The sequence below is a fragment of the Bufo bufo genome, chromosome 3 (assembly GCF_905171765.1).
Source record: "Bufo bufo chromosome 3, aBufBuf1.1, whole genome shotgun sequence".
Lineage (NCBI taxonomy): Eukaryota > Metazoa > Chordata > Amphibia > Anura > Bufonidae > Bufo > Bufo bufo.
Window position 1 is genome coordinate 305,515,983 of NC_053391.1, and position 27,912 is coordinate 305,543,894.

Here is a 27,912-nt window from a genome sequence, read left to right on the forward strand (position 1 = left end):
TTTTCTAAACCAGTTGTCTCATATACTTAAAAAAGATGCCTGTCCACAATATTTCTTAATTTGTCATTTATTTGTCAGAAAGGGTCTTGGTCTAGCATAGATGATCCATTGTTTAATATATAACAAACAGGAAAAAAATTATAATTTTTGTATAATTTGAAATTGATAGCAAAATGATACGATTTAGAAGCCTTTATTAAACTTGAAGAAATCCATTTGTTTAAATGAAGGTTATTAAGACAAGACTGTGCAGTTAAATTACCAAGGTCTACAATAAAGGTCTATAACAGGCTTGCTCAACCTGCGGCCCTCCAGCTGTTGAAAAACTACAACTCCCACAATGCCCTGCTGTAGGCTGATAGCTGTAGGCTTTTCAGGCATGCTGGGAGTTGTAGTTTTGCAACAATTGGAGGGCCACAGGTTGAGCATGCCTGGTCTATAATAAACTCTTTGGACACAAACACAATGACAGAAACACCCACTCTAGAATGTTTAACTGGCCCTTGTGTTTATTCATCTGCTTGCCCTACCCTGAACAGACTTTGCCATCTGCTATCTGCATTTAGGATGAGATATAATGAATCATCTGTTAGGGCAATCAGAGTTAACTCCTTGCCCAGCCACAATGGTATGACTCTCAAACACTGCCCCTTCTTCCAGATATCTATAACATACATTATTTTCCGCATTTTTGGATTATACAGTACACATGTAAATTTACCATTCAGGAAGCACAAAATGTTACAGTAGTTAGAGTGCACACATTAGGAAAAATGATGATAGGAAGGAAAAGCAAACGTCTTAGTTTTTTATTTTTTTATTTTAAATGATCCATTTAAGTTCACTGTATAATTGATGTATGCGAACATTTCTAACACTGTGAAAATTCTAACCCCGAGAGACTCTTTAAGGGTTAAACAGGGGAAAGTTTATATGGAGAATTAGGAGTTAACGTCCAGAGCAGTCAACAAACGGATGAGAAAGGAGACTATGTCTGGAAAGGGTGGAGATTTCCTTGTGTGACAAGCACACACATTCACACTTTACATTGCACTATGACACAGTAGGTAACTTATTGCACTCTCTCACGCACACATACTGTACTTTTAACCACTTTTTTCAAACCCACTAAAAACCAGGCATTGGGTCTATCTCACAAATTCTATCACGTGCTTGTCCTTTTATGCTCTCCTGCAAGTTGAAAGATGTGATTCATGGATGGTGAGGGGACACCTTCTGCAACAGCTGCTTGAGGTGAGCAATATGAGTTTGAGGGTACTTGTCCGGGATTTATTTTCTAATATAAAGAGTGCCTTATAGTACCTGCTCTCAGATGTGACAGAAGCTAGTTGTCTGGTATGCTAATTTAATCGGACATGTGGCGGTTGTGATAACAGAAAGTACTGATTTATTTTGCTATAATCCATCAGAATTTTTCATTGTTTCAGTACAAGATTTCAAATGCTGATTTTGTTTCTTATTGCCTCTACCATAGGGCTCTGTGTTGTTTGCCTGTATGATGTGCTTATTCTTACTTAAATTCATCCCGTGCTCAGCTACCATTTAGCTGCTTGTGGCCTGGCATCTTGTGGAGATTTGGATCTATTTCTGGCTGTCTCAGATGTCAGTATTTTTAGATCTCTGAATTGTTGGTTTGATGAAGATGTAGGGAACATGTATTTGCATGTGAGTTTGTATGTATGTATGTGTATATATATATATATATACACACACACACTGTGTTTTTATATATATATATATATATATATATATATATATATATATTTATGCATGTTCTTTATTGACATCTTTGTATTATTTAGCCTACTTGGTTTAGACATATATCTGTATTATAAATATTCTTACTAGCATCTTTGTATTGTTTGGTCTGCTTGGTTTTGACATATATCTATACCAGAGGTCTCAAACTCAGCCAGGTATATGGGCCACACAGAGAAAAAAATTCCAGTTGACAGGTTACATTTATTTGAAATAAAAAATTATTGTTAATAGAATATAGCACCGATAGTCCCCCCATAGTACTCCCAGACTGCTCTCAATAGAAATAGTGCCCCCTACAGTACCCTCAATAGCGATAATGGTCCCCAAGAGTGTCCCCATTAGTAGCAATGCCCTCCATATTGTGACCAATAATAATGCCCCCACATTACCCCCAGAAGTAATAATGCCACCATAGTGCCCCCAGTAGAAATAAGGCCTCGTTATAGTTCCCCCAGCAATAACAAGGCCCCTCTATGATGCACCCCTTCAGAGTCCCAAAAAGTAATAAGGCACCCCTATAGAGCCCACAGTAGTAATAAAGCCCCATATAGTGTCCTCAGTAGGTATAATGCCCTATATAGTGGCCCCCATATTTATTATGCCCCCTGTAGCAGCTCCAGTGGTTATATTGCCTCCTGTGGTAGCTCCAGTATTTATAAAGCCCACCTGTAGTTCACCCAGTATTTTTAACTATAGCGCCCTCTGTAGTGCAACAGCCTGTATTGATGTCCTACTGTATTATAATGACCACTGTAGTGCTCTGCCCTTTATTAATGCCCCCTGCAGTTCCCTGTATTATACTGCACCATGTAGTGCTCCAGCCAGTAATACTGTCACTCCTGTAGTGTTCTGTATTAAAATGCTCCCCATGCAGTGCTCCCACCTGTATTAATGCCCCCCCTCCCCTATATTCCTAATATATATACACATCTGACTTAGGCTCCCTGACTCTGTCTGTGATGCAGGCCACAGGTCTCTTCTGGACTGTGGCCTAAATTGCCATGTCCCGATGCAGCAGGTCTTGATGACATCACTGCGACCTCCTACGCTGGATCTCAGACAGCACTATACCGTGATCACGAACACCTGCATCAGGATTCGAGCTCCTGCGCTATTCTACTGCCTCATAAGCTTCAGGCCTTTTGGCCTGCGATCTATGAGGCTGAATGGTGGGGAGGTTCCTGTGGTCCTCTGTAAAACTGCCATCCCCTCAGACAGGGCCAGTTTTAGACAAAATGTGGCCCTGGGCAAAATCAAAAGAGGGGGCCCACATCTTGTAATAATGTGCTAAAATCACAGTCCGCGACACCCCTGCCGATCAGCAGTTTGAAGAGACGGTGCATGCTGTTCACTTCTGCTGTCCAATAGACATATAGCAGCAGAGCAGGAAGAGAGAAGGGAGACGGCACGTGCGCACAGTGCACGCTGTCTCCTCAAACAGCTGATCTTCAGGAGTGCCAGGTGTCAGACCCCCGCCGATCTAATATTGATGACCTATCCTAAGGATAGGTCATCAATATGAAAAAACCCGGAGAACCTCTTGAAGCTGCTACCCCCAATACTGTGCCTGTTCTGCTGCCCCTCATGTCCACAAACACTATACTATACTATACACCCAGATTGCCCTCATTAGTAATGGTGCCTCCAATAGTGATAATACTTCCCAACATAGCCCCCATTAATAGCAATGCCCTCCATATTGTGTCAAATAATAATAACGCCCCTACAGTACTCTAGTAGTAATAATATAACCAAAATGCTCCCAGTGGCTCTAATGTCCCCCTGTAGTGCCCCCCACTAGTTCCAATATATAATGCTTCCCTCCATAGTGCAAATATATATATAATGTTCCACTGTAGTGCCAGTATGTATATAATACTCCTCCATTCCTCCCCAGTAGTGCCTTATATATAATGATCTCCTCCCCCCTTCCCTGGTGCCCCCAGCAGTGTGGACATTTTGTATAAAAAAAAAAAAAAAAAAAAAAAAAACAACAGCCTCCCTCCTGTCCCCCTGCCACTGTCTGCGATGCAGACCACAGTTTTATCTGTGGCTTGTGTTGCTGCGTTCTGATGCATGCGGTCCCAATGACATTACAGCTCCTGCTCCAGGTCTCACATGATGACGTTATCATGCGAGACCCAGAGCAGGAGGTTGCAGTCATGTCATTTCGGCTTCTTGCTCTATTCTAACGCCTCACAGGCTTGAGGCCTAGCAGCCTGAGGTTTGTGAAGTTGAACGGCCATAAGTGCGCCCCTTTATGGGTAGCGAAATGGCACCCTAGCCGGATGACTACTCTCCCCTATCCATCGTCCCCGCCCTAATTCAGAGCACATTACTGCAGGAGGTATAACAGGAGAGGACTATAACCCCCAGCATGTCTATTATTTAATATCAGAGCACATTACAGGGGGACGTATAAGAGTATGGGACTACAACTCCCAGCATGTCCAAGCCATTATTATGTAATATTAGAGTACATTATAAGAGGAGGTATACGAGAAGACTACAACTCCCAGCATGTCCAAGCAGTTATTATGTAATATCAGAGTACATTATAAGAGGAGAGGATTACAACCCCCAGCATATCCAGGGTGTTGTAATGTACCCTGATATTATATAATAATGGCCTGGATATATTGAGAGTTGTAGTCCTCTCCTCTTATACCTCCTCTTGTAATGTACTCTGATATTACATAACAAGCTGGACATGCTGGGAGTTGTAGTCCCAGTCTACAACTCCCAGCATTTCCCTGGCACTTACATTGAATCCATACTTTTTCACATGCATGGCTGGTCTTCATTATGTTACTGCACTGCTGAGCTCCGCCTCCTGTTCTGGTCAAATGATGGTGAGGTCATCGCAGGTCCTTCATCCCCTCTTCTCTGCTGAGCCCCGCCTCCTGCATCTGACATTATCGCTGGTCCTGTCAGCACTAGGTAATGATTTCTCTTATATGTGAGGGAGGAGACCGCACACTGCATTGTAAAGTGCAGCTTCCTCGTACATTCAGCTGAACAGCAGCACTGAAGCAGGGGGGCTCCTTAGACAATGGGGCCCTGGGCAATTGCCCAGTTTGCCCCCCCTAACGCCGGCCCTGCCCTCAAAGGCAGGTCGCAGACCGCAAATAATTGACTCAGGAACCCCATGTGAGTGCAGGCCGCAAGTTTGAGGCCCCTGATCTGAATCAAACATGTTCTCATAGACCTCTTTGTATTGCTTCGTCTATTGGGTTTTGTCATATATCTGTACTATACATTTTCTTATTGACGCATGGGCGTAACCATAGCCATAGCAGCCATAGCACTTGCTATGGAACCCAGAGATTGAGGTGGCCCAATCAGGTGCAAGACTATTGTAACTTTGTATGGAGAATAACAATATGGAGGCATTTTGTTGTAATGTGGGTTTTCAGATATATTCTGCCATTATATATACCTGTAATTTTTTTGCTACTTTTGCTGCTGTTTTAATTTTCTTACACCAGGTGATAGAGGCACTATCTTATTCTGCTGTGCGGTCCTATAAATTGCCATATTTTTCATCCTATAAGATGCACCTGCACATAAGACACACCTTAGAGGAGGACCTCAGCTCAGACCACAATGTTAATAAGACCCTCAATCAGACCTCAGCTCAGACCACAATGTTAATAAGACCCTCAATCAGACCTCAGCTCAGACCACAATGTTAATAAGACCCCAATAACACCTCAGATCAGACCTCCAATCAGACCTCAGCTCAGACCCCAATGTGAATGACCCCTAAATTAGACCTCAGATCAGAGCCCCAATGTGAATAACCCCTAAATCAGAGCTCAGATCAGAGGCCCAATGTGAATGACCCCACCAGATCTCAAATCAGACCCCAATGTGAATGACCCCCAGACTTCAGATAACAGCCCCATTATGAATACCCCCCCATCAGACCTCAGATCAAACCCCCTTATGTGAATGACCACCAGACCTCAGTACATACCCCCTTGCTCAGCGCAAATAAAATAAAATAATCCACTTACCTCTCCTGCTCTGGATGCCACTGCCGCCGCCTCCACTGCTCCAGGATCCAGCTCCATCTCTTCCTGCCGCATGCTCTGCTGTGACCCGACGAGCACAGCGTGAGGTCACAGAGTGCTGATGTCCTCATGCTGTGCGCAGTCAAAGCGCAGCCGATGGCAGAGAACCAGGAAGCGGTGAGTACAGAGCACAGGGATCACTGCTTCACCGGTTCCCGATCTTACGGTACTAATGAGAGCTTCCATAATGAAAGCGCTCATTAGTATTCACTCCATAAGACACACTGGCATTTTCCCCACATTTGTTTGGGAAAAAGTGTGTCTTATGGGGCAAAAAATACGGTATAGTTATGCCCCTGTATTGATCTACTGTATTTATATTGTTTGGTGTCCTTGGTTTTGACATAAGTGTGTACTATATATTCTTTGTATATATATTTTTTTTAAATAGTTTCTGTAAACTCTAGCATCTTATTCACTTACAGCTAGTATATTATCAGTTGTATTATTCACTAGCATTTCCAATAGTACTCTGCCTTTATTCTGATATTCCCTATTTGTTGTTCTAATATTTCCTACTTCCTATTTTATACTGTATAAATGTATATCCTCTGTGTTTTACAGGTGCTGTTTTAATCTGATTCCCTGAAGTTCTGGTGACCACATGGCATTATCATTTAGCAATCCATGACTCATTATACATTACTATGACACCAGTGGGACATCTTGTACCGCTCAACGGATCCAGTGGAAGGGGGACTGCATCTGATCGTCTTGAAGCAGATAAAGCCAAATATGTGAAATCTCCACAAGTAATACATCGCAGGCAAAACCCAGCTATCACCCCTGTGTTGTCCAGGAAATCAAGCTTAATGCCTTGTAGTTCACAATTACAATCTGAACATTCTGTTAACAACCTCTTTAGCTCAACTACTCAACAAGCCTCTCGAAAGCAAAGTGATTCCAATTTTGATAAATGTAATGATGTGTTTACATCTGCCACACCAAGGCCTTCCTCACCAGAAACGTTTAAACCAAAAACGATCCTATCTCATTCTCGAAGCCTGTCTCCTAGTGTGCTGAGAAATCAAGCACATCTTAATTTTCAGCCTCAAAAAGAACAGACATATAGCCCAAATAGCAAATTTCCTTTGTCCCAGAATGGAAGCAACCCACAGACAACCCCTGGGTCTCCGACAACCAATCCTCACTGTTTAAGGAGATTGAGTGGTAAAAGAATGAACCGGCCAGACTCCCTTATTATTTACAGACAGAAGCGGGATGTGGCATTATCCAGCAAAGAAAACAACAACGAGGAGGCAGGGCTGGTCATTCGGCTTCTCCAAGGGACACCACTATTAAAAAGAAGTTCTCGGTTTTCACAACATACAGGTCAAACCTGCAACCAAGAGGTCCCACTGTCACCACGGCTACAAAGAGGAAAAGAGAAAACACTTGTTTGCCAAACTCCTTGCCCCATGTTCTCTAATGTTCAAGAAGTCTCTGTAGAAGACCAGCTGACTTTTACTGATTTTGAAGCCCAAACATTTTTTGAGAGCTGTGGGTTGGAAGGTAGCTTGTTAAACCTACTTAATAGCTACCAAAAAGAAGAAAACACACCAATGGGTAGTCTGGAATCCATGGACAGAGTGAGCTGTGCTCTTGGTATTGCAGAAGAGGAGAAAGAAGAAAAAACTCCAGTATCTGTAATTGAACGTAATGCCCGTGTAATAAAGTGGATATACAGCTGTCATCAAGCACGTAGCATTGGAGGGCAGGAAAATAAGAAGCTGACTAGGGAATCTACTGTTTGACATGGTTCACAACACAACTCAATGCTATTAACAGTGCAAGAAAACAAAACCACAGTAACTTTCTACATCTTACCAATTCTATTTCCCAAACAAACTTGTAAATCGTTGTAAAATTTGAAGTTAAATTCATATTTTTAGACAAAATAATTTCCTTACTGGTCGCTTTAAATTTATGTACAGCCTTTTTGCATCATTTCATGTTAATGCTCTATACCACCTAGTTATTACTGCATTACATTTTTGTTGTTGTTGGCAATATTAACGTATAGAAAGGTGAACACATTAAAATATGCTGACAAATCAGCTACCGTAATTCTATGGTAGAATTTCAATGATGTTAGAATATGTAGAGGAATCTGTGTTGAATCATCTACTGTAGATATTTATTTTCAGCAAATTTCCAAATTGGCATTGTGTTTTGTTGGTTTTAAGGTCACATTAAAGATGGAAAACAGATCTGTTAAGATTCATGTTTTTATAGCCATTATGAATTCCCACAGACGTATTTAGGATTGCAGAAACATATTGAAAAAATATAACCATTTTTATAGGGGATGACTACCGAATAATTAGTTGCCTTTATTTTAGTAATCACAAACAAATGGACACATGGTCATTTCCAAACCTGCTTATGTCACACAATTCCATTGGGGAATAATCTGCTCAGTTATTAAGATACAAAGTTCCTCAAGAAAGCAATTATCTACATATTGTTACGTTCTTACTCATTCTTGCTTCTTAACTCTGCTAGTTTGCTAGTGAGGAAACCCCATTTAAACGGTGTCTCCTCTACATGGTGAGTTTCACTGTGTTCCTCTGGAGGTTCTTCCAGTACCCCTTTTGCTTCAGAGGGTTGAACAGTACTCTGTTGCCACCTGCTAGTGAATACATCCCAGAGTGCTGAGGAGCTTTTCTGTGGAGGGTTGTCTGAAGTGCGTGAAGATGCAGTCCTGCAGAAAAGCAGCAAACCTTGTTAGTGTTCTTATCATTATCAGCAATGATTTACCTTCACATCTCTACTTAAATAGACATTTACTCTTCTGTTTCCATCTCCGATGCTTGCTCAACTCTCTGATCTGTTTCTTGTTCTTCTCTAGTGAACAACGAAGTTACAGTTCTCCAACCAAATGTTCCTTGAACCTGGGAACAATATATACTTTTCAGCACATAAACATGCATCAATATATAATATATAAACTTCACACTACAAGTAATTTGTAATTCAGTCCAACATTGACGCTTATATGTTATAATAACTCTATCTTTGCATTCTTACTAAGGGCTGTATTACACCAACAGATTATATGACAGATTTTCTGACCAATCATTGGTCAGATGGCCATTTACACACCAACTATTTGTCTGATTGGATAGATATTGGTCAGATAATACAGCCCTTAGTCACGTTCTTTTATAATCCTCATTGCATGCTCACACTGTGTATAATTTCAGGGATAACCCAAGGAAATTACCCTAAAATTCACATAGCTACTCAACTTAAGGCTGTATTACACCTGCCGATTTTTCGGCTGACTAATTGTAATGAGTTTTTCTATGAACGCTCTTTAGCAGTCATCTTGCAGCGTCATATTGCCAACGATTTCCGATGAATGAGCAAATGCTTGTTCATCAGCCAATTGTGGTTTTTAATCATGCTTAAAAATCATTTTCAGCGGCAGAGTGCTGTCTAATTACAATCTGCCGCTGGCAAACCACTAGACAGTATGGGAATGACCGATGGCATAACAATCGCTCCCCCCATGCTGCGGAGGAGACCGCTAGCTAGAAAGCGATTGCCCAGAAGGAACGCTTCCCTCCCGACAATCGCTTGCTCAATCGACCTGTGTAATACATGCTTTAAAAGTCAAGAGAAAAATTACCATGTCCTCTTGCCAAACTGGATATGGCTATACTAGTGAAAAAGATCACATTTCATTAAGTCTAAAATGCAGTCATTGGATAGAGATATTCTACTGTGCCATCAAGACAAGATTTAATATTTTGTGCGAGTAGAGTAGCAAAAGCTATTCAGCTGTGCTGTGAGTTTCCCATTAGAGGAAATCAATGAATGTGTTGACACATGTGCATGTTTTTTATGCAGTTTTTTAAGTCAAAAACAGGAGTAGATCATAAAACTGATGTGATTCTGCATCAAACCACATGTTAATACTTGGAGAGCCCGGACCCGCAGAGCCAGCGGGGCAGTGATGGAGCCAGAGCCCAGCAGTGGGAACCTGTTAAGTATGATTACCATTGCGGGTCCAGCCACGGAGTGTGGTCTGTACAAAAGATCATAAAGGAAAACAACCGCTTTAAGAACAGATACAACTTCTCTTTTTTAATACACTCTTGTTCTTTTCTTCAAAAAGTATACAAAAAAAAATGCGTGGCAGCACCCTAACTCCACAAGCTAAACAAAAGACCATTTTAAGATATGTTGCTGTAATTAGACTTTTGTGTGTCAGGCATAGCCAGCAAATGAAATTCTGGTGTCTAATTTTTACATTGTAGGCCCTTTAAGGGAGCTGACACACCTTCAGGTTTTTTATGCAGTTTTTCAAACAAAAAGAATGGCTCATAAAAGGAGAGAAAGTATGCAGGACATCTACTATTTCTCTTTTTGAATTGACTCGTGGTTTTGGCTTCAAAAACTGCATAAGAAAACTGAACGTGTGGCAGCCCCCTTACATGGGACAATAATGGCAAACATGGCAGCTGATCAGCCAACAAACAAGCAAATGCCTGTTTGTCATCTGTTCATATATTTTTTGGGGGACGTTAAAAGCCTAATTAAAGCTAAGTTCACATCTGCGTTTACAAGTCTGCCAAAGAAACAGCCTGTCGGAGTTCACCGGATCCGACCTAGCTGGATAATTCCATGCACCACCGGAACCCATTGACTATAAATGAATTTGGCAGGGATTTGGCTACTTTTTATATATATTATAGTCAATGGCCATGCAGGGCATTATCCGGCTAGGCTGGATGCGGTCAATTCTGGGAGGCTGTCCCTCTGTCAGAACAGCCTGCCTGATTTGTAAATGCAGATGTGAACAAACCCTAAAGGCCCCTTTAAACTGCCCGATGTCCAGGCAGATTATCGCTATCGTTAGCAAAACACTCGTTCATCATGTAATAGAATCATTGATGCGGTCACCTAAACCATCGTTCGCCGGCAGCAGATCATGCTGTTTAAACAGTACTCAATGATTCTGTATGGGGATGAGCAATGGCATTAGTGATCATTCCTCCCCATACTGTGGAGGAGATTGTTGTATGTAAATGCAGTGGTCTTCTTCACTGACAGCAGGCGAATGTGGGGAAGGATTCCTTCCTGACAATCATCTGCTCCATCGGGCCATGTAAAGGGCCTATATCCTAATGGCGGTATGTAGCAGCACCTTAAATGAAATCAAACGAGTGCCGATCGACTTGTTATATCATTGATCATGGCCACATTGATCATGTGTCTAAGACATATCAAAATATAGCTGTAAAGGCGAATTCTGATATCCTTATTAGGCTCTGATATCCATTATTTCATATGCATTTAAGGGGGAATGTATCATTCCCCCACGCCATTTTTCTGGCATAAAAAGGTTGCAAACCTTATGTTTGCAACTTCTGAAGTGTCATATCTAGTCACAAGTGGAATTTCTACACCACCCTCACCAGTTTCCAGAAAAGGGGGCATGATGAGGGCAGGAAGGGATGGCAAATCCATCTACTGGTGTAAAAGAAGACTGTATCTACAGCAGCTCTGAGCTGCCATAGACTCCAGTCTAGATGTACAGACTGCTGGAAGATGCAGCTAATTTATGATGAGGTGGGTGCCTCATCATAAATTAGGCGCATCCTCTGGCAGCACAGGAGATAACATAGATTGGTGCAAAATGCTGGTCTATGATGAATTGCACCTTTAGAACTTCTGCCTGGGTGTCCATCACTTTTGATTGAAACCCCAAGGACCCCATTATATCACTCATTGTGGTTTGTTGCTGTCACAGTATCATGGCTCCCATCAACAAAGCTATGACAGCTAGTGTGAATATAGCCATAAATATAGCCATATTACTATGAAGTTATTACAGTGTTTTATATAATAATAGATAGGTTCATGCAGGTATATATTCCACACAGCAGCTGTCTGACTTTTGTGCGGCTATTTTCGGAACTCCAATATCAGTGAATGGAGAGCACCCGCACACTGCACACTCCTTCACTATCTGGAGATAGGTGCAGGTCCCACCTCTGGAACCCGCTTCGATCTGACTTTGAGGGCATTCCCTAGCAATATGCCATCAAAGACTGAGATGGGCCTACCCCTTTAGTGGTTTCTTAAAAATGATTGGCTCTGTAGAAAGCCAGCTGGTAAATACTGAATAGCCAAAATTTGTGTAATGAACTTGGAAAGCAACACAAAAGGTTACAACTTTATTTTCCAAAGAGCCCAAAAAGTTTAGAACTGTTATCAGATTGGATACAATGGGCCCCTCTTCCAGTTTCCCCTTGCACTAGTTTAAATCAATCTCCTCATCAGTTTTCTAGTTTTCCACTTATGGAGATAGAGATGTGATCTATGTAGCTATATTGCATATTGAGTCAGCCAAGTACTAACACACTGCAGTAATGGTGCAATATCCCACCATGTGGTGTCAAAAGTATCATGGCCCTTTACCATTTTCCTGTCTTATTATCTTGTACTTATGTTATTTCTATGCTTAGTTTTCATATTAATTACCTCCACTGGAACATGCAACATTCTTCTCAGACTTTGGGAATACCTTTTTATTGGCGTCAGCAGCGGGAATGATTTGTCTTCAACTATATAGTGGTACCAAAAAAATAAATTTAACAATAATAGTGTCATAATTCAACACGTGGGGTTGTTATCATGTTGTATGGCAGCTACCGGTATATACATTAATTATGTGTATAGTATTAGTGAGATTCTATAAGTATATTTGGCATACGGTTCCTGGTGGTCAATGGTACACTCAGCATCTTATAAATATGTAGTCTGGTTGTGAGATGGTTAAATTGTAATTCTTTGTGTCTAGTCTGAGAGGGTAGGCCAAATTCTGTAGTGTCATTGTTATCCTAGCAATCTTCATATTATATACACATTTTTCTAAAAAAAAACTACAACAAAAAATCCCATTCTTTTATAGGAGATCTGTATTGACTTCTAGGTAAGATAATAATATGAGATGCACATCAAGTATGTATCTTCAATGGAATCTGTCACCAGTTTATACTGCCCTTAGGGTACTTTCACACTTGCGGCAGAGGATTCCGGCAGGCAGTTCCGTCGACGGAACTGCCTGCTGGATCCGGCAAAACGTATGCAAACTGATAGCATTTGTCAGGCGGATCCGTCTTACAAATGCATTAAAATGCCGGATCCGTCTCTCCGGAGTCATCCGGAAAAACTGATCTGGTATAAATTTTTTTGCATTTTTTTCGGTCTGCGCATGCGGATCCGTTTTGCCGGAACCTTAGTGATGGATCGGGCACTAATACACAATGTAAATTAATGCCGGATCCGGCATGTGTTCAGTCTTGTTGGCTGGAGATAAAACTGTAGCATTCTGCGGTATTTTCTCCGTCCTGAAATGGCAAAAAGATTGAACTGAAGACATCCTGATGCATCCTGAACGGATTGCTCTCCATTCAGAATGCATGGGGATAAAACTGATCAGTTATTTTCTGGTATTGAGCCCCTAGGACAGAACTCAATGTCGGAAAAGAATAAAGCTAGTGTGAAAGTATCCTTATCCGAGTACAACATAAACTGAAGACCCTATGTTGGGTCACTTTCTTGAATTGAGCCAGTCGTTCTGCTAAAATCAGTATTGAGTTAGCTCTAGTGTAAATCAAGTGCTGGAGTCCGCTGAATACAGAGCACAATACCGGTCTCATATTACACAAAGCAAAAAATTAGGTAGCAGCTCCAAATATCAGACAAAAATACTATCCATTTATTAGTTTAAAAAAAATCATAATATACAAACACAAAAGACAGGCACAGAAGTTAAACACATAAAAAATTGCACAAATGGCAAAGGACACACTGATCCTGACCCATGATAAGGTACAAGATCCCAGAATATGGCCATCATTCGCTGGTATGAATGAAGGACCATCTATAACCACAATAATCACAAGCAACATTGATGAATGAATATGATACAATCCCAATACAAGGTAAATAAAAGAACAATAAATATACAGTGCAGGGAAGGCCAGCAGCATTATGTATTACATTTTACCTACCATCTGTTAATCATTTGTAATATGTGTCAATAAAAATCTATTATTGTTGTAAGAGCATTGTGTAATGTGGCTTTATTAACTGTAGATTATGGGTATGGGTATGGACATAGTCACAGGGTCACCTGCTCTGATGCAGCCAATGACTGGCTTCAGTGGTGACATGCTGCTTGGAGACATGTCAACACTGATGCCAGTCATTGGCTGCAGCATCGCACATAACCATGTCCATAACTGACCAGAACAAAACAAGCCAAGGACCCGAAGGTGGACGAGCCAAAAAATGTAGCCAAAATAGTACAAAAAATCCCTCTGGAGTATTCATGAGCAACACACTCCCTTGCCCTTTTTCATTTCCTCTTGGCCCTCAGGGTGATGACTGTCAGGCTGCTATGTATATGAATATGCTGAGAGGTGGTGGGAAACAGGAGAGCACTCACCCTAGGAGTACACTGGACACTAAATTAGGTGTCTGGTGTATACTTTCAGCACTCCTATAGTAGTTATACTATCACAACATTTTTGACAGATCCACTTTAAAACAGAGCTATATAGGGGTGAGAGAGGCACAGAAGATTTAGAAATACAGCCTTAATGACAAAGTCGCAAAGCAATAGCAATATATTCATTTTTTAGCATAATAATTAATTTTTATTAGCAAAAGATGGTACTGTTCTAAAAACTCATCTGTCAGGTGGGATGTATCAATGAGGATCGTTGGCTACTACAGCCTCTATCTACCTGACTTTCAATGCTAATGTTATGACAACAAGGAAGACCGCCTAGTTGGTCAGTCACTGTCTGTTTTTTTTTTTTTTTTTTGCAGAGGATCAAATGGAAAAACATGGAACCAGTAGGGACTAGCAGTAGGTCTAAACTATGACCAAGATTTATCTTCTGCAGCATGGTTTTAAATTTCCTTATCAGAATCTCTCTGGCACAGGATTGCCTTGGGAAGCCTAAGATTTAAACAACAGTGGTATTAGACTCCATCTTCACAGACCCAAATGATATTATGTAATGACAGTGCCTCAGGAGTCCTACTGCTTGGCTAGGCATCTCCTTCTAAAAGTGCATATGACCTTACAGTAGATATGATTGCTAGCTGGTTCTTCAATGGAGTATATCAAGGTTGCTCTTACAAGCCCATTACCCTCAGTTAGGATGTGTCAATATCCATGCAATCAGGCTGAATACTTTGAGTTTCTGGGAGAAATGGTTATCCCCTGCAACACCAGGTCCATCCTGAGTGGAAACCTTGTACAGGTTCCCTGATTCATCTTCCATACGGGTAGCCATGTTCTCTACTGGTATGATAAAGCCTACGTGGGAATGCTTTGCGCTGAAACTTGTAACTTTTCCCCCTTTTCTGACCTTCATCGCTTTTACAAAAAAGTAGGGGTGGCATGTCAGACATGTCGTGCATTGGACATCTTAGCTCAATACATTTACATATATGTGCACCAGAAAACTTGCACGCATTGCACTTGCATGGGTAGAAACATATCTACCATGTTTAAGTCCCACTGGATGAAGATGTCTAGGGCATAAGGTCTGTCTTGATGGAGCAGCAGGCAGAACAACACATTGGGGGAGATTTATCAAGACAGGAGCTTTCTGCGCTGGTCTTGATATCGCCTGCGCCACCAGAGGATGCACCTAATTTATAACGAGGGGCACACCTCATGAAAAATTGAGCGCATTCTCCTGCAGTCCATTCGCCTAACCAGAAATCTATAACAGCTCAGAGCTGCAGTAGACTTCTGGCTTCATTTGCCCCAGAAAGCTGGCGTAAATGAAGAGAAATTTGCCGGGGTTGCTGGCCACGACCCTTGCTGCCCTTGCCATATCCAGTTTAGAGAAAGTGGCAAGGGCAGAGTAAAATCCAAGAGATACAACAATTTTTTTAAAAAGTTGCAAACAGTTAGGAAGCGACTTTTTAAATCCACTTTCAGAGACAAGGGAAATGATAAATCTCCCACATAGAGTAATGAGAGTATCCCGCCCAGCAAGAACGATGACAAGGTAGAGGAGATGGGTTAAAAGGAAAATGATGTGCTACTAGCTTGCACATGTGCCAGCCATACCAACAAAAAGAAACCCATGGAAATTAGAATCAGAATGTGCTGGATGAACCCTTGATTTCACATGTATAGAAAAAATGCCAACAGTGAATTACGACATTAGTGAACACTAATTCGAAAAATGAGGAAAAATATGGTTAAATATTGACCAAACATACTGACCACGTGACAGCAGCCTTATGCCAAAGATCCCATCCCTCTGGCATCCAGCCCCTCTCTCCCTGCTTTGATTGACAGGGCCAATTAGTGGCAATATAATCTTGCCTGGCCCTGTGCAATACAGCCTGGCACTTGTGCAGTACAGTTGATTTCTGACCTAGCATGTATCATGTTGTACTGCACGTGTGGCAATAGACGAAGTGACAGCGAATGCGCAAGAGCACAGGGCCAGATGAGATTATATTACCACTGTCTGGCTCTGTCAATCTATGCAGAGAGGGAAGGGCTTGGCGATGGAAAGAGTGGGGGTTTGATGTCATGAGAGCAATGGTGACCGAACGGTGAGTCTGGAAAGTAGTCTCTGCTTCAGGTGACCAATGTTTGGGATTCACCCCTTTTCTAGTGAGAGTTGAGATAGCTGTGGTGTGTGTGAAGAAATGTGAAATAAATTGCTGGCCCAGTAGTAGTTAGTGAAACCTAAAAACCACTGGATAGTTTTCAGGCCCTAGGGACGAAGCCAGTCTAGGTCTTCAGACACTTTTTAAAAATGAATATCTTGTCATACTGTTTGGCATTAGTAACGCTCTGGCAGTATTCCTGGAGTCTGTCAATAATGTCTGTCAAGATCTTGACATTTTACCGGAAGCGCTGTCTTTCATCGGCTATGGAAGAACAGGCTGTACGCTAATTTTGAAAAGTGCCTCCCCTTCTCATGATATGTAATGACAGAACATGGCCTCCAGATGGATCCTGAATAACTGTTTGAAGACCTAGATTGGCTTTGTCCCTAGGGCCTGAAAACTATCCAGTGGTTTTTAGGTTTCACCAACTACTTCTGGGCCAGCAATTTATGGTGGTTGGACTGTTGCCAGGCAACACGAGTGGCATTGAGAACCCAATGTAAAACTTCACTCTAATAGGACACAGACGACTAGACCTGAGTGGCTCAGGCTGGGCGATAATATCATGACCATCTGCATTGGGATGTAGGCAGCACAGACTGGAATAAGCCTGTGGCCTCCCATCACAAACAGCAGCAGGGAGTGGTAATGAGCTACAGTATTTGATTTTTTGTATTTGTCACTATGGATACTGCTGGGGTGCTAAAGGAGTCAGGAGAATTAAAAGTTCTGGCCATAACAGGGGTGATTAACTACTAGGAACACTATAGGGGGCATTTTAACTACTGGGTGCACCACAACAGACATTTTAACTATTGTGGGCACAACAGTGGGACATTTTAACTATTGGGGCACTATAGGGGCATTTTAAGGACTGAGAGAACTACCTACTGAGGGCACTACAACAGCCATTTTAACTACTGGGGGCACTATAAGGGGCATTTAAAATATTTTGGCACTACGGTGGGGCATTTTAACTGCTGGGGCACTATAGGGGCATTTAAACTACTGCGGGCACTACAGCAGGCAATGTAACTACTAGGAGTAATATAGGGACATTTTAACTACTGGGGGTACTATATGGTGCATTTTAACTACTGGGATACAATAGGGGCCATTTGAACTATTAAGGGCCCTATTTAGGGTCATTTTTAACTACTGGGGGAACTTCGGTTGCCATTTTAAACTAATGGCAGCAGTACAGGTGGGTCTAATTTCTACTGGGGGCTCTATGGTGGGAACACTATGGAGTACACTACTACTAAAGTGGTACTCTTGGGGAGCATTATCATTATTAGAGGCATTGTGTTATAACTAATGAGGACACTCTGAGAGAGAATTATTATCATTGGTGGGACTTTTATATTACTATGGGGACACTATCTGTATGGCACTATGATCTTTGCAGTATATTATTTGGGGCATTGGGGAGCACAATGGGCATAATATTTGGGGTAGCATCAGGATAACAATGTTGGAGCACCAGGGTAGGGAGGATGATGGCTGTGTGTACAGCTCTGTAGACAGGGGCGTAGCTATAGGGGAAGCAGGGGAAGCGGTTGCTTTGTGGCCCTGACCCAGAAGGGGCCCATCCAGGAGGAGAAGGACTAAAAGATTTTGTCAGGGCCCCATCAACAGTATTACACAATGAAATTATATACAGGGGCAGTATAGACAGTGTAGAAAACGGATGGAACAGCTTCCGGGCCTGGTCTGAGAGAGCGATCTTTACTAGCCACAGGAATGGGGGCAGCGTGAAAGGAAGGGGTTGCAAAAAAATGACTGAGGGAGGGGGGTAAAGTCATTAAAAGCCATATCTTCACCTGTAAATACTAGAAATTCTTCTGGCAAGGGCAAACAAAGTCTGTAATTCCCAATGTATGACAAATCACATTGCACTTACCTTTCTTGCAAGCTGGGACATGTTTAATCCTTCATCTCCATTTTCTTGATTTTCAGGTTCAATAATCTCTGTGGTGTCACTCTGAAATACATTATTCATATAGCTTTTACCGTTGTCACATAATTTACTAATATTTTAATTTTATAGCAGTCACTCTTAAAACAGTAATTTCCTATTGGTGTAGTTACCCCAGTAGTATACAGTAGATTGGTAAAGAAAATACATAGGGGGAAATTTATCAAAACTGGTGGAAAGGAAAACTTGCTTAGTTGCCCATAGCAACCAACCAGATTCCATGTTTCATTTTTCCTAGCTCCTCCGGAAAATAAAAGGTGAAATCTGATTGGTTGCTAATGGGCAACTGAGCCAGTTTTCCTTTACACTAGTTTGATAAATCTCCCTCATAATGTCAATAAGGTCAAATCGGTTACTTGTAAATCAGCCCTCATATAATAGACCCTAGTGGGAAGTGGTTGTCTCTAAAGTCAGCTGGAAATATGGATGTCTTCAGTAGCCTTTTGATCTAATGTCGGTGTCAGAGACTGGGATCACAGTAAAATCATCTGTTTGGCCAGGCCAACCATAATTGGACCCCCAAATCAATAAATTTTGTAAAGCACTTGCTAGTCATTTTGGTCATGTACTCACATCATTTACACATTCTCTATTGGTGTATCTACCTTACATAGCTACTATTTTAATCCTTACAGTGCTTACCTCTTCATGTGCTTCTTCATTTTGTTCTGTGTTGAATGTCTGCAGAACTTTTGCTTTGTAAACTTTCCAGAAACTTTGGCTCATGGTACAAAATGCTGGGAAAGATGTAGAACAGAATATTTGCAATATCTAGTGATGTAGGACTCGTGAATACAACCTTTCTGTAATCAGTAAAATTGCCTTTCCAGTGAAGGCTGTTCACAGGATGCAGAGCAGATCCAGGTTTGACCGTCATCCAGATTTGCACACTAAATGACCAGTTGTCTTCAATTATGCACCAAGTCTTCCAGCATGTACTGTCTACTGCTAGATTAGCTGAGTGTCTAATGGTGTGCAAATTTAATTTGGGTATGAGTGGCATCTCATAATATGCAAAGCATCTCAGGTGCACAGCTCTTTGGCCTCATTGGCTCTAACACTCTGGGGTTTTGTGACTTCATTAAAGTTGCAGGAACTTCTTCATACAGGGGAAACTTAATAGGTGACATGTGAAAGGCTGAACTAATGCAGTAAGAAATCGATTACCTCTGACATTTTATGTCAGGAAGGGATATGTACCTGAGTTCATTATATATTTGCCAGTAAATGCTACTTTATGCTTCTTTATGTAGCTTTTCTAGGTGTAAAAATATGACCTTGGCAATGGCATATGGTTGCAACATTATTTTTTTTTGTGAAAGAGGCTGTCTAGCCTTGAATTTGTATATAGCTTTGAATCCTATAAAATAACATAGCAGCTTCTCAAGTTCCTCGCTGGTCTTTGTATCTTGGCCTCCAGCTGTGAGATTTCGACACACACATATAACTACTGCAGCCAATCACTAGCTGCAGCAGTGATGTCCTCTGCATCCAGTGCTTGGCTGCAGTGATCATAATGTGGCATGGGAGTTGTAACTAACAATTTTGTAGCATTCAAAGCTTTTGGTAAAAAAAATTCAAGGGTCAGCTGTAATTGGTTAAAAAAAAAACAAGGACAGTGTCCAATTTTTATCCATGCAATTGACCATGTTTATTTTTATTTTTAAAGGGGTTATCTCATGAAAGGTATTACAATGCAATAAATAGGGCTTTTCAAATGAAGTATCATTGCAATAAATAATAAAATATTGTTAGTTTTTTTATTGTTAGTTTTTTTCTCTGGCTTTCGGTGGTGAACTAACATGTTCAGTAACTTCCAGCTCCTCCCGGCAACGCTTTCATTCATTCATGCATCATTCATCCCTACTTCTAAATTAATACAAATATATAATTATATCTCTCTCCAGATACTGGAGAAGGAAACTGTGGGAGCATTACCTACCATATGTATCTTTGGCACTATATGCGAGGGACTATTTTGTATACAGGGCAGGAAGGGGTTTAAAGAAGGTTGCAATATATCCTGGGATATGCAGGTGCTTGATTGTCTTATGTGAGTTCCTGTCCACCTACAGAAAGAGAACAAACTCCACCAGATAAGTAAAAAAAGTTTTAAATTCATGGGTTAATTTTGCTTGAGATTAATGCTATATGCTTGAAATTAAATTAGATCATTCGTGTTCCTGGGACTTTAACAATTATCAACTAATTTACAATAATATCAAAAAATAAGGATTCAATCATATCTATTTTTTCCTTTCTGAACATCTGTGTATATATTCATATTTGATATTCATGCATAAATTAATAAATTGGCACTGCAATAGTTGTTGCACAGCATAGAGAATAAGTATCTGAATGGTTGGGGTCTGACATCTGGAACCGCTGCTGCACAGAACTTCTAAAAATGGACCAGATTTATTACTGCTTAATAATTCTGGCATATCATAGGTGTTACGAGTAATGGGTTTGAGTTTGGGCTAAACTTAAAGGTGTTATTCTGGTACTACCCTGGTATTCATCCTTTAACTCTAAGGCTAGGTTCACACATGAGCGTTTTACAGCGCGTTCCTACGCGCTGTAAAACGCTCAACAGGCAAAAACCAATGTTTCCCTATGGGCATGGTTCTCACCTGAGCGTACGAACGCGCTGTAAAACGCCCTACGCCCCAAGAAGTACAGGAGCTTCTTTGGGGCGTATTGTCATGCGTTCCCGCCCATAGACTTCAGCGGGAACACGCCTAAATGGGCGTTTGCTTTTTCCCCCCCATTAAAAACGCCCGATACAAACGCCCGATAAAAACGCCTGTAAAAAGCGCTTATCGAATACGCTCAGGTGTGAACCCAGCCTTATACCAGGAGATGGACTTCATTGTCACTAGCAGACAGCAAAGAGTCAATATGGAAAACAGGCTAAGATCAGATCAGGCAGCGAAGAGTGAGAATCAGTAAACACAGGTCGGTAAACGAGCAGACAAACAGAACAGCACACCTTCACTAAGGACTCCCTTACAGTCAGGTCCATAAATATTGGGACATCGACACAATTCTAATATTTTTGGCTCTATACACCACCACAATGGATTTGAAATGAAACAAATAAGATGTGCTTTAACTGCAGACTGTCAGCTTTAATTTTCGGGTATTTACATCCAAATCAGGTGAACAGTGTAGGAACTACAACAGTTTGCATATGGGTGTGTGTTATTCCCTCATTATCCCAATTACAATGAGCAGATAAAAGGTCCAGAGTTCATTTCAAGTGTGCTATTTGCATTTGTAATTTGTTGCTGTCAACTCTCAAGATGAGATCCAAAGAGCTGTCACTATCAGTGAAGCAAGCCATCATTAGGCTGAACAAAAAAAAAAAACATCAGGGAGATAGAAAAAAACATTAGGCGTGGCCAAAACAACTGTTTGGAACATTCTTAAAAAGAAGGAACGCACCGGTGAGCTCAGAAACACCAAAATACCCGGAAGACTGCGGAAAACAACTGTGGTGGATGACCGAAGAATTCTTTCCCTGGTGAAGAAAACACCATTCACAACAGTTGGCCAGATCAAGAACACTCTCCAGGAGGTAGGTGTATGTGTGTCAAAGTCAACAATCAAGAGAAGACTTCACCAGAGTGAATACATAGGGTTCACCACAAGATGTAAACCATTGGTGAGCCTCAAAAACAGGAAGGCCAGATTAGAGTTTGCCAAACGACATCTAAAAAATTCCACAGGAGAGAAGAAGGTAATAAGGCGGCACTCACCCGGCAGTAGTAAATCCAAAGATCCTTTATTTCATCTGGGATACAGGTAACACTTAGCTGTCAGGGCGTGCAGGGGCAGACAGCAATTCATACATGCACAGCGGCGACGGCCGTTTCGCGCACAAATGCGCCTCCTCAGGCCGCTGACGTGGGAACGTATCATCACACTGCCTTTTAAACAACTCGGGGGGAGGTTGTCATGACAACACATGACGCCCTACCCCCCCTTCCGATGAAATCACATTAAAAAGACAGAACGTCTATAATTAATAGCAATATAGTGCAACAGTGGAAACATCACAGGAATACACTGAGGTCGTTGCGATCATTCAGTCCTAGTTCACCTAGGGCATTCACACGCAGAATCCACCTGGCTTCTCTCTGTAGTAATAACCTGTGCCTATGTCCGCCTGCAGGGGGATTGGGTACTAATACGATGCCAGCAAACTCGAGGGTTTTACAGTCACTATTGTGTATCTCTCTCACATGTTTTATAAGTCAGGGAGTGACCAGGGGGTTTAAGCTGTGCCGCCCAGCTTCTTAGTTATTTGACATCTAAAAAAGCCTTCACAGTTCTGGAACAACATCCTATGTACAAATGAGACCAAGATCAACTTGTACCAGAGTGATAGGAAGAGAAGAGAATGGAGAAAGAAAAGAACTGCTCATGATCCTAAGCATACCACCTCATCAGTGAAGCATGGTGGTTGTAGTGTCATGGTAGTGTATGGCTGCCAATGGAACTGGTTCTCTTGTATTTATTGATGATGTGACTGCTGATAAAAGCAGCAGGATGAATTCTAAAGTGTTTCGGGCAATATTATCTGCTCATATTCAGCCAAATGCTTCAGAACTCATTGGACGGCGCTACACAGTGCAGATGGACAATGACCCAAAGTATACTGTAAAAGCAACCAAAGAGTTTTTTAAGGGAAAGAAGTGGAATGTTATGCAATGGCCAAGTCAATCACCTGACCTGAATCCGATTGAGCATGCATTTCACTTGCTGAAGACAAAACTGAAGGGAAAATGCCCCAAGAACAAGCAGGAACTGAAGACAGTTGCAGTAGAGGCCTGGCAGAGCATCACCAGGGATGAAACCCAGCGTCTGGTGATGTCTATGCGTTCCAGACTTCAGGTTGTAATTGACTGCAAAGGATTTGCAACCAAGTATTAAAAAGTGAAAGTTTGATTTATGATTATTATTATTGTGTCCCATTAATTTTTGGTCCCTTACCACCATTCACCTGATTTGGATGTAAATACCCTCAAATTAAAGCTGACAGTCTGCAGTTAAAGCACATCTTGTTCGTTTCATTTAAAATCCATTGTGGTGGTGTATAGATCCAAAAATTTTAGAATTGTGTTGATGTCCCAATATTTATGGACCTGACTGTAGGACTAGCTAACATAAAGGTCAAGCACCCTCCCCTAGGAGAAGGTCCTAAAATACCAGCCATTGGCAGGGGAAAACTAGGGTGCTCTCTGGCCCTTAAAGCAGTACAGGAAGGCCTAATAGGAAAGGTCAGGGGCCAGCTGCAGTAGGACGAGCAATGCGGTATGTCAGCAGCCAGGCCCGCTGCTTTTGGGCAACAGACGGGTCAGGGTAAGTGACGCGGCACCCGTGCATGCTCAGGGGAGGGGGACAAAGGCGAACGCAGGCTGCTTGCTCAACATGTTATTAGGACTGCCATAAGAAATGGCAGTCTTAATACATTTCCTTCCTATGTGTCTACATGGTTATTACAGACTATACACAAAACCCATGAGTTGTCTGATCCTAAGGTTATGTGTTACTCCACTCCCCTGTCCCTTTACTAGATGACCTGTAGACACCATGTCCTATCCTGCTTTAAAGAGGGAGGAGTACGGGAGATGATGCCCAGTACTTGATCAAGCTTTCCTAGGGGGATCTTGATATTTCTTAATAGATATGTATTTACTTTTTTAATTCTGCATTTTGGGATTATGTAGGGTGGTCCTGGTAATGGACATTATGTCTAACCTACTGGTATTTCTTTTTAATGATGCACTGAACTGTCTATGGTCCTGTTTGGACCTTGTTTTTTAGTTATCTCTGCGGTATCTCTGCATGCGACACCCTCTCTCCCTGTCTTCTGCACAAGTTCTGGTTTCATGTGTAACTGATACACGTGAATAGAAGCTTACTCTGTGTGTTGAAATAGTATCAGCAGATAAATAATTCCTCACATCTCCCTAAAGCTGGACAGCTTCCGACTCTTATACAGCAAATATCTATTATATACATACAGCAAATAAATAATGCACTACCCATTCAGTGACAACATGTCCATGCCACCTGACGGAGCAATTACTGTTAACAACCAATCAGACTTCAGCTCCCACTTCTCAGAGCTCTTTTGAAAAATGACAGTGGCAATTTGATTGGTAATATGGATAAGTACTCTACTTTTATTTGTACTAATGCTGCATATTAATTCAAAATATATAGTAACCAAAAGGGTTGTCCACCTTTTATTAAGTGATAGTCTATCCTCAGCATAGGCCATCACTAGCTGTTGGACCCCGGCAGATCAGCTAGTGAGTAGAGATGAGCGAATTTCATAATTTGAAATTCGTTCACGCTTTGTTTGGTGGTAAAAAGCAGAATAGCATTATGGATTTACAGAACCACCCCATACGGATGTAGTAGAGTTAACACACATGCTTTATGAGACCTGTTATCTAAAATAAATGCGTTAAGCAAACACCTTCAATTGCTTTTCAATGGCTTTTCTTTCAAGATAACGCGATGAGTTAAGAAATTTGAGTGTAAGAGTTTGTGTGTTAACTCTGCTATATCTGTATGTGCTCAAAAACTGATGTATGGACGCACAGCAGGCTTCAGCGTGGAAGGAGCACCATATGGTTTTTGGAGAGCGGATTTAGATGGAATGGTAATTGGGAGCTATGTCGCATATGACACCCTGAGGTGGCCCTACAGTGGAAACCCCCAAAAAGTGACCCCATTTTGGAAACTACATCCCTCAAGGAATTTTTCAAGGTGTTGTAGTGAGCACTTTGACCTCAAAGGTGTTTCCCAGAATTAGGAAACACTTGGCAGTGAAAATAAAAAATTGCAATTTTTTCACAAAAAGTTGCTTTACACCCACATTTTTCACTTTCCCAAAGGGTAACAGGACAAAATGCGCCACACATTTCCCCCGAATATGGCAACACCCCATATGTGCTCAAAAACTGATGCATGGGCACATAGCAGGGCTCTAGATGCAAACAGCAAAATATAGATTTTGCTGGCTGGCCTGAATTGGCAAACATGGATTTTAGGTGCCATGTCGCATTAAAAAAATTCCTGAGGTCCCCAGAAATGAAAAACTCCAAGAAGTGACCCCATTTTGGAAAGTGCACGCCGTAGGAACATTTTAAGGGGTGGAAAGGGCACTTTTGACCTAACAGGTGTTTCACAGAAATGAATATGCAGTGGTTCATGAAAAGTGGATATGTGAGCTATGCGGACTAAATCAGAGATATAAGGTGGTAAAACTACAGGGTACATCATGGATGAAATTAAATTAATACTCCATGGATGTGTGGTAGATTTTAAAATAATCCTGCATGCACGGGCCAGGTTTTTCAAGACAGGTTTCGCAGTGGTAAATGGTGTCTTTCCTTATCCCCCTTTTGGAACCCACCCTGCATCTTTTTGGGGTTCTTCCCTTCCTTGCTGTCTGGGGGACTTGACCTGGAAAATGTTGCTCTGGTACAACACAGGCACCATGACTTCCTGAAGTACTGGGACCTTCCCCGACCTGGCTTTGAAAAATTAGGGCCTTGATAACCACCTCTTGGAACTGAAGGAAAGTTCCTGTGTGGCCTGCAGATTGAAATAGCACGTACGAATTGTACATTGCCGCCTGTACAATGTGTACAGCCAGATTTTTGTACCACACTTTCGTTTTTCGTGTGGCACTTTAGGGCTTCAGAAGTTGATCTGAAAGATCAACCCCTCCCATATTCCTATTGTAGTCCAGGATGCAAACTAGTTTGGGGGTAGTGGTTGTGGTACCTCGTACAGGAGCAGGGGAACTAGTGTTAGTGTGAATGGTAGTCAGTACAAGGACGTCCCTCTTGTCCTTGTACTTAACCACCAGCATGTTCTTATGGTGGAGAGCCCTACTTTCACCCATTCTCAGTCGTTGCCCTACCAGGAATCTAGGGAGGCCTCTCTGATTTTTGCGCACTGTGCTGCAAGCCACAGTACCTCTGGCAGTTAGAGACATGAGAATAGGGTGAATAAAAAGACCAGTGGAGCGCCAGATAGCAAATGGTGATGTAGAAGAGAAGCTGAAATGTACGTTTGATCGACTAAATACTAATCTCAATGATTGATATTGTGAAAATGGGATTAAAATGAGGTGCTATTACTCCAGTGGTTCTATGGATGCACACAAAGAATAAAAAACAATGTATAAAAATGTGTATATTACTAACACAATATTGTGCTTCAATTAAAAGCGTACATCCACATAAAGTTTTTACTCACTTCACCAGAGGGGGTGGCGCAAGTTAAAGCTCAAGACACTTGACGCCATAAACCCCCCTCGCCTAGATTGCCTGTAGAATGTTAGATCTCCTTGTAGTCCCGTGAATAGATGACCCGGTGGACTCCAGCTATTATGCAAGGTATCCTTTAATCAATAAGTCAGCTGACTTTACTGATATCTAAAGATGGACACTTTCATATTGTTCACACCCTTGAGGAAGGCAAATGCTTGCTCCAGGACTGGAAAATCCCATTGTCTCATCCAGAGTCCGGGACTTCCACTACTCTTCCCTCAATTCCACAAGAATGTAAACAAGTGTCCTACAGAAAAATCTGCAGGACCTGAGGAGCTTTACAGAGGATTTATAAAAATTCTCTAATCCTCATAACCCTTCATTGCAGGTTTTGTCACCTTCGAAGCTCCTCTTGCAGAGAAACATGTCTCCTTGTGGGCCTTATATTCTGATGTTTTGGAGGTTTTCTTTCCCTGCTGTGCTTTTTTCACAGGTGCTGCCTCTTCACTCCACTGGGAGCTGGACAATCTTAAAGCTTCTATACTCTCGGCTTCCTTCCAAGAACTTTTGCCCTACCTAGCCCCAAACGGGTAACACCGTTCTGGTCACTATGTCTTTATTTCTGTTTTTACACTGGTTGTATTTCTTTCTGTTGACCTTTTTAAAATAGGTCTATGTCAGGGCATTTGTGTGGAGGGAGGCATTGACCCTGGAGGCTGACGTTTTATGCATTCAGGAGTCCCATCTCTTAAATAATGATGCTCATCGAATCAAACATCGTCTGTTCCCTAACATAACCCACTCACACTACTACAAAAAAGCCAGTGCAGTATTCATAGCCATTAAGAACTTAGTCTCCTTTACACTCTTAAAAGGTGGATCAAAGTGGGAGATACATTATTATGGTTTGGTCTATCAAAAATATTGTTTACACAATGAGCGTCAGCTATCTCTTCTACACAGAGCAATGAGACATAAACTTAAAAAGGATAAGCTAATTTTGTGTGGGGACTTCAATTGCATAATAGACCCCTCCATGGATTCTACCAACCCTTCTAGATGCTCTACAAGTGGTCTATCCTCCTTTAGCCCCTCTGAGGGCCTC

At 41.6% G+C, this 27,912-nt stretch overlaps 2 protein-coding genes across 3 annotated transcripts; one reads left to right on the forward strand and one right to left on the reverse strand.

Moving 5' to 3' along the window:
• Positions 1 to 1,004: 1,004 nt before the first annotated feature.
• Positions 1,005 to 7,613, forward strand: FAM110D (family with sequence similarity 110 member D). Its single transcript, XM_040421890.1, has 2 exons — positions 1,005 to 1,254; positions 6,423 to 7,613. The coding sequence occupies exon 2, from the start codon at positions 6,506 to 6,508 to the stop codon at positions 7,610 to 7,612; it is 1,107 nt and encodes a 368-aa protein (XP_040277824.1). The 5' UTR covers positions 1,005 to 1,254; positions 6,423 to 6,505; the 3' UTR covers position 7,613.
• A 694-nt stretch (positions 7,614 to 8,307) lies between these two features.
• On the reverse strand, positions 8,308 to 26,885 carry C3H1orf232 (chromosome 3 C1orf232 homolog). Of its 2 annotated transcripts, none has more exons than XM_040421891.1 (5): positions 26,782 to 26,885; positions 19,150 to 19,244; positions 18,433 to 18,513; positions 8,649 to 8,752; positions 8,308 to 8,562 (listed from the first exon to the last, which is right to left on the reverse strand). In XM_040421891.1, exons 2-5 carry the CDS (start codon positions 19,231 to 19,233, stop codon positions 8,334 to 8,336), a joined length of 498 nt encoding a protein of 165 aa, XP_040277825.1. In that variant the 5' UTR covers positions 19,234 to 19,244; positions 26,782 to 26,885; the 3' UTR covers positions 8,308 to 8,333. The 2 variants fall into 2 exon arrangements, with proteins under 2 accessions (XP_040277825.1, XP_040277826.1); XM_040421892.1 differs by having other exon boundaries at positions 26,794 to 26,884.
• Between the last annotated feature and the right edge of the window lie 1,027 nt (positions 26,886 to 27,912).